General features: G+C 41.1%; 1 protein-coding gene across 1 annotated transcript; it reads right to left on the reverse strand.

Moving 5' to 3' along the window:
* Positions 1–1,246: 1,246 nt before the first annotated feature.
* On the reverse strand, positions 1,247–8,693 carry LOC139568762 (prokineticin receptor 1-like). Its single transcript, XM_071390821.1, has 2 exons — positions 8,225–8,693; positions 1,247–4,639 (listed from the first exon to the last, which is right to left on the reverse strand). The coding sequence occupies exons 1-2, from the start codon at positions 8,677–8,679 to the stop codon at positions 3,949–3,951; spliced, it is 1,146 nt and encodes a 381-aa protein (XP_071246922.1). The 5' UTR covers positions 8,680–8,693; the 3' UTR covers positions 1,247–3,948.
* Between the last annotated feature and the right edge of the window lie 1,832 nt (positions 8,694–10,525).

The following is a 10,525-nucleotide window of genomic DNA, read 5'->3' on the forward strand; positions in this document are numbered from 1 at the left end:
TTGCCACATTATTCACAGTATTACTTTAATGTCTTTTTGCAAACAGGATGCATGTTTTGTATTCTGTACAGGCTTCCTCGTCGTTTAGGTTAGTATTATCGAGTAACTACACTGTCTTAATGGCCTCATGGTGAAATCCCTGAGTGGTTTCCTTCCTCTCCAGCAACTGACTTAGGAAAGACGCATGTGACTGGGTATATTGATACATCATCCAAAACCTAATGAATAACTTCACCATGTTCAATATTCAGCATCTGCTTTTTAAAATGTTTACTCATTTACCAATCGGTGACCTTCTTTGCGAGGAATTGAGAAACCTCCCTGGTCTTTGTGGTTGAATCTGTGCTTGAATTTCACAACTCAACCGAGGGACGTTACAGATGATTATACAGTGGGGAGAAGTAGTATTTGATACACTGCTGATTTTGCAGGGTTTTCCTACTTACAAAGCATGTAGAGGTCTGTCATTTTTATCATAGGTACACTTCAACTGTGAGAGACGGAATCTAAAACAGAAATCCAGAAAATCACATTGTATGATTTTTAAGTAATTAATTTGCATTTTATTGCATGACATAAGTATTTGATACATCAGAAAAGCAGAACTTAATATTTGGTACAGAAACCTTTGTTTGCAATTACAGAGATCATACGTTTCCTGTAGTTCTTGACCAGGTTTGCACACACTGCAGCAGGGATTTTGGCCCACTCCTCCATACAGACCTTCTCCAGATCCTTCAGGTTTAGGGGCTGTCGCTGGGCAATACGGACTTTCAGCTCCCTCCAAAGATTTTCTATTGGGTTCAGGCCTGGAGACTGGCTAGGCCACTCCAGGACCTTGAGATGCTTCTTACGGAGCCACTCCTTAGTTGCACTGGCTGTGTGTTTCGGGTCGTTGTCATGCTGGAAGACCCAGCCACGACCCATCTTCAATTCTCTTACTGAGGGAATACTTGTTCTCCCCACTGTATGTGAGACGGGCTAGTCATTCAAAAATCATGTTAACCACTATTATTGCAGACAGTGAGTCCATGCAACTTTGTGATTTGCTAAGCAAATATTTCCTCCTGAACTTATTTACGCTTGTCATCACAAAGGGGTTGAATACTTTTTGACTCAAGCCATTCCAGCCATTTTTGTTTTCATTTGTAAAACATTCTTAAAAACCCACTTTGACATTCTGGGTTATTGTGTGTAGATCAGTGACACAAAATGTAGTTCTTTAATCCATTTTAAATTCAGGCTGTAACACAACAAAATGTAGTTCTTTAATCCATTTGAAATTCAGGCTGTAACACAACAAAATGTAGTTCTTTAATCCATTTTAAATTCAGGCTGTAACACAACAAAATGTGGAAGAAGTCCAGTGATGTGAATACTTTCTGAAGGCATTATAAATAGTGTATAATACCAGTAGAAATGTGTTTAATTTACAGTAGTTTGTCATGATTTGTATGCTCAATGCCAGTGTCATGTTTTTCTACAGTAAATATGCTTTTATAGAACAATATTCATTATCTCAATGTAGAAAGATTTGTAAAAATACACAAGATGAGAATGCAGTTGTACATGAGTTTGAACATCTTTGTTGTATGCTGAATGATGATCCCTCACTTGGTCACTGTAAAGCATTCTGAACCGGACACATTCACTTCCTTATTCATGGTTCCAATACAACTTATTTATTTTGTCGTCCAGTTTGACCACTCATTTTGTGATCCAATCCACATGCGTTCATAAACAAAAACACAGCCTGACGGCCTCGTGTTTTTCATCCGGGTAGCGGGTTTAATAACATCTCCCTCACAATTCACCCTCTTTTGTGGACAGCATCGCAAAAACAGGTAAACGCAGCTCCATACATTGTAAAAATATATTCTTAAATGTTCATACGGTGAAAATACTGAAAGTATCCTTCATGGCATGTTCTCCTTTCACATTTTCTGGAACCTGCTGGAAAAACATACATAATGCGGGGGCAGGTTGTTGGATATCTATGACTAATTCGAGCCTAGAAGTGGTAAGGGTTCTGACTTGAATTACTGCAAATGCCAAGCGCATGTCTCATAACAAGTACAAGCTAACTGGAGAAGAGCCTCCTGTTGGTCTCGTAGCATAATAAGCAAGGCAACAAACAAAAAATGATGCTATTACAAATGTAAGAGTCCCCATGTATGGCGCTATCATATGGAAACGTTAACAGCAATTTTGTAAAAGAGAAAGAAAAAAGCTTTCCGTCATTTATTTACTCCTAAAATATAGTTTTGATTAAACCTAATGGTTTTATTGTTATCGTCATCCTTGAGATCCCAAAAGGTAGCAGTGAGAACTGAAAAGTAGCCTGAGGAATTTCAACGCCAATATGAACCTGCTGGTTTCAAGACTTCAAATCACCTTTTTATTTCTCCCTCTAATTGAACAGATTATCATTAGGGAATTTCTTTCAGCCATTTATTTGACATTACAGATTAAAACTGAGGTGAACTTCATTGATAGCGAGAGAAGCAGCGACGACGTCACCAAAATATCCTCCCATGCTTTTGAAGCTGATCTGGGACCAGCACCAATTTGGAGTGGTTATTTCCCCCCAATCTCACTCCTATCACATGCTAGGCTTTACAGTGTGACCCCTCCGGTAGCCAATGTCATATCAACTTGTGTTTGTCACATGCGCCGAATACAACGAGTGTAGACTTTACAGTGAAATGCTTAATTGGTATTGTGCCAATTTGGTAGACTGATACTTTAATTACGGGATTATGTTATTTGTTAATGGTGCTCCACTACACTGTATTCTCCACTTGGTCTCATGATTACCTGCACTAAGAGCACTGTCGTGTGGGTGCTGGTGGAGAATGGCATGTTAGAAAATGTCAAAGTAAAGTAATGTGTCTGGATTTGTGAATGGAATGTTATTCAATCTTGTGTTTTGAGAGTATGTATGGTAAAACAAGTGTCATACAAGAAAGCATCTCTTAATTAATTGATCCATCTTGATCTATCCTAACTCTTAATTGTCTAGCTCGTCCCACGTCACAGTAGATTTATCTTAGATTCTTTGATTCGATAAATCTGCTAGTTTCGGTTGGATTATATTTATTTAAAAAGAAGAATAGAGAGCACTCTTATTATTATTTAAAAACGATGTTGTATATTTCATATACAAATGTGTATTTATAAAACACTACAAACTGATCAATTATTTATTGTAAGACATAGAGACTTGAAATAACCTGTTTGTTTAGTAACCTCCAGGATTACATCAAATCAAGCCTCTTGAATAAATACAGGCAAAATCCCTTCAAAGTCGAATGCCCTCCTCGTGAGTAATTCCACATTGTGAAGAAGTTCTAATTCCATGAAACGTTCATTTTTTTCAAAATGGCCTCCGTGGTATGGTAGCAGTGACAATGTGAGGCGTTGTGCCCGTGTGAACTTGGCAGGGCATTGTCACTCTGCGTTGGGGCTGCACAATTAATACAATTCACATCAAAATTCTTCCCACATACAAAGCCCTAACCCCTGTTACTCGAACAGTGCAGTTCTTCCTCCTCGCTGTTAGATTCACTCTAAGGTTGCATGCTGTTCTGTTAGGTCAAATGCAGTCAGAGCATAAGAACAATTCTGCTTTCCACTTTGCTTCTTAATATAAATAATATAATTCACTAAGTGTTTTGATCTACTGTATATCGCAAGTCAAATTGCAATCGCAATATTTGGTCCGAAAAATGACTGTTTTATCAAATTTCTTTGCCATTATCATGCAGCACTACTCTGCGTCAAGCAGTCTGAACCTCTTGTCCAACGCCAAACCGTTCCCTTGACTCAATCTTATATCTCACTCTTTTGGATCTTAAAAAACGGGAAAAGTGTGCAACCTCCCAGAATCCACTTAGTCTACTGCTGGTTCTACCTTTCGATAGAGGCCCGATCCTGAGATGATCGTCTCTATCTCAGCCGTGTGCAGTCAACATCCTCTGTCACGCGCAAAGACGAGGTGTGCTCATCCACCGTCTTTCCCGCTGCACATTTGACAGACTTCCAGCGCAGCCTGGTCACTGTCCGCATGCACTTGGCGTTGTTGCGGACGCTCACGAAACACAGCGTGTTGATGACCCCGTTGCTCATGGCGACGCACTCGATAATGTAAAAGGCCACCAGGGAGTTCCTGTCCCTGGAGATCAGGGTGGGGTGGAAGTCCCGCACCAGTGTGAAGCCGTAGTACGGTGCCCAGCAGAGCACGTAGGCAGCCAGCACCAGAATCAGCACCACCACCATCCTCCGACGTTTGTGCAGCCGCTTCCGGATCTGCTCTGTCTGGAAGCCGGGCACGCTCTTGAACCACAGCTCCCGCAAGATCCTGGCGTAGCACACCGCCATGATGGCCACGGGCCCGGCGAACTGCAGGGCGAAGATGAAGAGGAAGTAGGAGCGGTAGTAGAGCTGGTGGTCCACAGGCCAGATCTGGGCGCAGAAGGTCTTGTGGCTCTGACTGGAGATGCGCGGGTATGTGGTCTCGGACGCAAAGTAGGCAGAGGGGACGGAGATGACGATGGGTACGATCCACACGCCCAGGATCAGGCTGTAGGCCGTCTGGTACTTCATGCGAGGCTTCATAGGGTGGACGATGGCCATGTACCTGGGAACACAAGGAAAAGACAGACAATGCATAGAAACCAGTTGGAAGTTTTGAATTATGAGTGTCAAGGGGTTTTATGTCAAGCTTTAATGCCAGGGAGTTGGAAAGACCAAGTGATCTCTCTGAGGATATTGAATGATCTTGGATGTTCTTGGACGATCTTATAAAATCTGTCACAATGTAGAAGAACTTAATTTTTGGGACTGTAAACTAGGGTAAATTATTAATATCTAGAACCTGAAGTTATACTATGTAGCTTAGCGTCTCTTGGCTTCCTAGCAAACTCTGCACATAGCAATAATGGGGAATTTGGAAATTCCTTAACATTTTGAGATGATGGGAGATTATCCATCTTCATAAATAGCTATTTTTACATAATTGGGCATGTCAGCAATGATTTATGGGAGCACGTAGCCTTGTCCAAGTAACTTCCTCCTATATGATCCTAAAAGGGCAGTGTGATAGGACTAACTTAAAGCAGGTGATGGATTTTCGGTGGGCAACCCATTGGTGTTGCTCAATTGCTCTTACTTCACTGGGAATGTTATGTTACCACAGAACATGGCTATCTGTCATTGTTATAAAACAAATACTTCGCTATATCATATCTTAGTTACTCTGGATAACGATGTATATTCCTATTCATGCATTCAATGTGCATTCTGTGATGACAGTAAGGTGATTTTCTTATCTAGGTTAAGTTTGTGGAACCTTTTTTTGGTCATGATTAATTTGACTTCATTATTTTGGAGGGAAATTAACAGAATGATGCCACTTTGAAAACTTTGTTTCAACTGGCTTTTGGTCTAGTTTAGAGTGAAATGAAAATAGGTAAATTGATGTGATGAAAGCAGATTAACTGTCACACTCATGTTCAAAGGTTTTCAGTCTATGTTTGCTGGCATGTATCGTGAGCAGTAACAGGACCCAGAACAGCTTCTTCCCCCAAGCCAGAAGACTGCTAAATAGTTAAATAGTTAAACAAATAGCTAGCAGGCCTATCTGCATTGACCTTTTTTTGCACTAACCTTTTTGACTCATCACATATGCTGATTCTACCGTTTATTATCTGTCACTTTATTCCTAGTTATATGTACATACATATAGTATATGTACAAAGGATTCAGACCCCTTCCCCTTTTCCACATTTTGTTATTCTAAAATGGATTAAATCAATTGTTTCCCTCATCAATCTACACACAATACCCCATAATGACAAAGCGAAAACAAGTTTTTAGAAATGTTTGCTAATTTTTTAAAGATAAAAAAACAGAAATAACCTATTTACATAAGTGTTCAGACCCTTTGCTATGAGACTTGAAATTGAGCTCTGGTGCATCCTGTTTCCATTGATCATCCTTGAGATGTTTCTACAACTTGATTGGAGTCCACCTGTGGTAAATTCAAATTTGGAAAGGCACACACATGTCATGATTTGGAAAGGCACACATGTCTATATACAGTAAGGTCCCACAGTTGACAGTGCATGTCAGAGCAAAAACCAAGCCATGATGTCCGAGACAGGATTGTGTTGAGGCACAGATCTAGGGAAGGGTACCAAAAAATGTCTGCAGCATTGAAGGTCCTCAAGAACACAGTGGCCTCCGTCATTCTTAAATGGAAGAAGTTTGGAACCACCAAGACTCTTTCTAGAGCTGGCTGCCCCGTCAAACTGAGCAATCGGGGAGAAGGGCCTTGGTCAGGGAGGTGACCAAGAACCCGATGGTCACTCTGACAGAGCTCCAGAGTTCCTCTGTGGAGATAGGAGAACCTTCCAGAAGGACAACCATCTCTGCAGCAATCCACCAATCAGGCCTAAAAACTCTCAGACCATGAGAAAAAGATTCTCTGGTCTGATGAAACCAAGACTGAAATCTTTGGCCTAAATGCCAAGCGTCACATCTGGAGGAAACCTGGCACCATCCCTATGGTGAAGCACGGGGTGGCAGCATCATGCCGTGGGGATGTTTTTCAGCGGCAGGGACTGGGAGACTAGTCAGGATTGAGGGAAAGAGGAACGGAGCAAAGTACAGAGAGATCCTTGATGGAAACCTGCTCCAGAGCGCTCAGGACCTCAGACTGGGGCGAAGGTTCACCTTCCAACAGGACAATGACCCAAGCACACAGCCAAGACAATGCAGGAGTGGCTTCGACACAAGTCTTTGATTGTCCTTGAGTGGCCCAGCCAGAGCCTGGACTTGAACCCGATCGAACATCTCTGGAGACCTGAAAATAGCTATGCAGCGACGCTCCCCATCCAACATGACAGAGCTTGAGAGGATCTGCAGAGAAGAATGGGAGAAACTCCCCAAATAAAGGTGTGCCAAGCTTGTAGCGTCATACCCACGAAGACTCGAGGCTGTAATCCCTGCCACATGTGCTTCAACAAGGTACTGAGTAAAGGTTCTGAATACTTATGTAAATGTGATATTTCATAAATGTTTTATACCTTTGCAAAAATGTTTAAAAAAAACTGTTTTCGCTTTTTCATTATGGGGTATTGTGTGTAGATTGATGAGGGAAAACATTTTTTTAATACATTTTAGAATAAGGTTGTAACGTAACAAAATGTGGAAAAAGTCAAGGGGTCTGAATACTTCCCGAATGCACTTTATCTACCTCAATTACCTCGTACCCCTGCACATCGACTCGGTACTGGTACCCGTATAGCCAAGTTATCGTTACTCATTGTGTATTTATTGCTTTTATTATTACATGTTTTACTTTTCTAGTATTTCTCTGTTTTCCATCTCCCTGCATTGTTTGGAAAGTGCCCATAAGTAAGGGAAAGAGAAAGGGGGATACCTAGTCAGTAGTACAACTGAATGCCTTCAACTGAAATGTGTCTTCCGCATTTAACCCAACCCCTCTGAATCAGAGAGGTGCGGGGGGCTGCCTTAATAGACAACTACGTCTTCGGCGCCCGGGGAAAAGTGGGCATTTCACTGTTTGTCTACACCTGTTGTTTACAAAGCACGCGACATATACGATTTGATTTGATGTTGCATGCATGTATTTTTACGTAAACTGTTTACAACCACCTAAAAAAAAATAGGACTCTCATTGCCATGCACACGTCACGCATACACACACAGAGAGGCTTATGAGGGAGCACAAACATGGCAAATATCATCCTGTCACACCCACGGTTGAAGATGGGCACTGCTGCACACATCAGTGTTGGCCTGAGGATATGAGAGCACTGAACATGTGTGTGGGTTGACATTGTAACTATTCAGGGTTACAATATAGGATATGTTGTTATTAATAATAATAATTGATAGCATTTATATATTTCCTTATGCTCAAAGTGCGTATATACTGTATTATTACATGTTGCTAGGAAAGTAGGTAAAATATGTGTCCCCTGAGATGTTTATAGCTGTACATTATAGGTTTTATGAGAAATATAAAAAGTTCACAAGGAGGAGATATGGACTTGAAATTGACCCCCAAAAAATATCAGATGAAGATTTAGTTGACAGAATGGTAATAGTGGGATTAATTTTCTGTTGTGTGAATATGGATAAACTGTTTGCTATGTTCTGTGACTGCGAGGGATGAACCTACAAACGCCTCACCCACCTGTCCACTGCGATTGCCAGGAGCGCGTTGGTGGACACATACAGGGACACCGTGCGTAAATAGTTGATTGAGGCGCACAGGACAAGCCCATGGTCCCATGACAGCTGCTTCACCACATAGTAATCCAACAGAAACGGACAGCACACTACAGCCACCAGAATATCCGACACGGCCAAATTAGCAATGAGGAGATTGGTGAGGTTACGGAGTTTTTTGTAGCGCGCCAGAGAGGCAATGAACAGACAGTTGCCAATGCCACAGACTAATATGATACAGACCAGGACCATGGCTATGACAATGGTGGCCACAAAAAACGCACAGCTCTGCGTTGTATCGGGTATCTCCTCCCGTGGAACTCCATAGTCCAGTTCGTAGCTGGCATTGAAAGAGTCAGGACAATTCTCCGGCAGGTCTTGCGTCATGGAGAAGCTGCTGTTATTGTGACATTCACCCATGTTGGATTAACATATCCAACCAAGGTTAACTGCAAGGCAAATCACAACGATGTTATTTTGGTTTAATAAAAACAAATGTGAAATTCAATTGGTTTGCATTCTAGCCTGCCTACACAAGGGAGAAATGCCAGTAAAAGTACAACAAATCAATCATAAACACCAACTAAACCTTTAGGGTAATGTATGTTTCCCAGGAGATATCCCCTATATGCTAAAATTATAACTACATCCATAATTTACACATAATGACTTTTTCCTAACTTTGCAGTAAAAAAAGTAGTAAGAAAATGATGCCTGGATTTTAATACCGCTTCCCATTCACTGCCCCCCTTTGAATGTGTGTAGAAGGTTTAGCATAGGGATCTTACAATGACACAGTGGCACAACGTTTTAGGTGGCACCGTATTTTAACATCAGTGATGTAATAAATCCGTTGGGAGGGAGAAGATGATGATGTGCAACAACATTTCTCAGATGTTGAGGAAACCAAATGTGGATGCACTGACATTTTAAAGACCACACAATCGTGTGTTCCTTAATTTGCTTGAGTTTTAAAGCATGAGGTAGGCCTATGCCGTGTTCCTCGTGTCAGACGGAATCAAAATGTTTTAGAGTGATCCCAAATCCAAGGTATCTAAAATAGGTTACCAGTTGCTTTTCCATATTTATTTCATCATAATCGATCTGAATACGAAAAACATATTTGCAGACTAAATTAATTCAAATACGTTTTGTTATTTAAATAAAGTAGCCTATTTGATCCGTTCAATTGATATGTTCAAACTTTGAGAGTCGACAAAACTGTGAAAGTGCTAAAATAGTTGAGACCAGAGAAATATTCTATCACACTTACCAAAACTTCAGCGAGAAGTGACTTTCCTTTTCATATTAAAGCGCCGCGTATTCTATGGAAAAATAACATTGAGGCCGCGCGGATGCGCTCTTTCCATTCCTGCAAGGAGAATGGGCTCAAGTTGGAATCGGCAGTTGGGTATTATCTCCGTTGTTTTAGACTGTAACCCTCCTTTCCCCCTCTAGTGGCAATGACATGCTATTCAGTCAGTGCGCGCACCACTCTCCAACCACCGTGCACTGAGTGTACAAAACATTAGCAACACCGTCCAATTATTGAGTTGCCCCCTTAGACGTTTTCACTTCACAATAACACTTACAGTTGACCGGGGCAGGTCTGGCAGGGCAGAAATTTGACCAACTGACTTGTTGGAAAGGTGGCATCCTATGACGGTGCCACGTTGAAAGTCACTGAGTTCTTCAGTTTGGTTCATTCTACTGCCAATGTTCGTTTATAGAGATTGCATGGCTGTATGCCCGATTTGATACACCTTTCAATAAACGGGTGTGGCAGAAATAGCCGAATCCACTAATTCGATCCACTAATTTCAAGGGATGTCCACATACTTGTGTATATATAGTGTGTTCTTGTCCTCTTCTTGGTTGATTTAGGGGGCATCTTATAGAACAAATTGAAATAAATTATTTAAATCAGTAATAACCATAGTAAGTCACATAATTAGACAACAAAATCACTCAATCTTCCTAACATAATACAACATGCAATGGTCTTATTTAGCAAATAGGTGTTCAATTTCAACTTAACCATGATCATATATGTAATTTGTGTCTTTTCGGGTCTGAAGGTAAGTAAAACTGTATGAGCTAATACATTTTGTCATTACCACCACATTCTGTCCTTACCATTACAGTTCTTTATGTGCTGGTAATGAGGTGCGGTGGGAATGACATTTTCACAGTATTTGGTCATAAATACCAGGGATTCTAGCATGCTAACTCCAGTTGAACAGCTAGCATACAATGTATCCCAAAT

Source organism: Salvelinus alpinus, chromosome 2 (genome assembly GCF_045679555.1).
Source record: "Salvelinus alpinus chromosome 2, SLU_Salpinus.1, whole genome shotgun sequence".
Taxonomy (NCBI): domain Eukaryota; kingdom Metazoa; phylum Chordata; class Actinopteri; order Salmoniformes; family Salmonidae; genus Salvelinus; species Salvelinus alpinus.

Bases quoted from the DNA above. Each gene is read 5' to 3' on its own strand.
- LOC139568762 (XM_071390821.1), bottom strand. From the start codon at position 8,679: ATGGGTGAATGTCACAATAACAGCAGCTTCTCCATGACGCAAGACCTG. The intron at 4,640-8,224 runs GTGGGTGAGGCG...TTGTGTTCCCAG, and splicing joins CTGGCAATCGCAGTGGACAG to GTACATGGCCATCGTCCACC.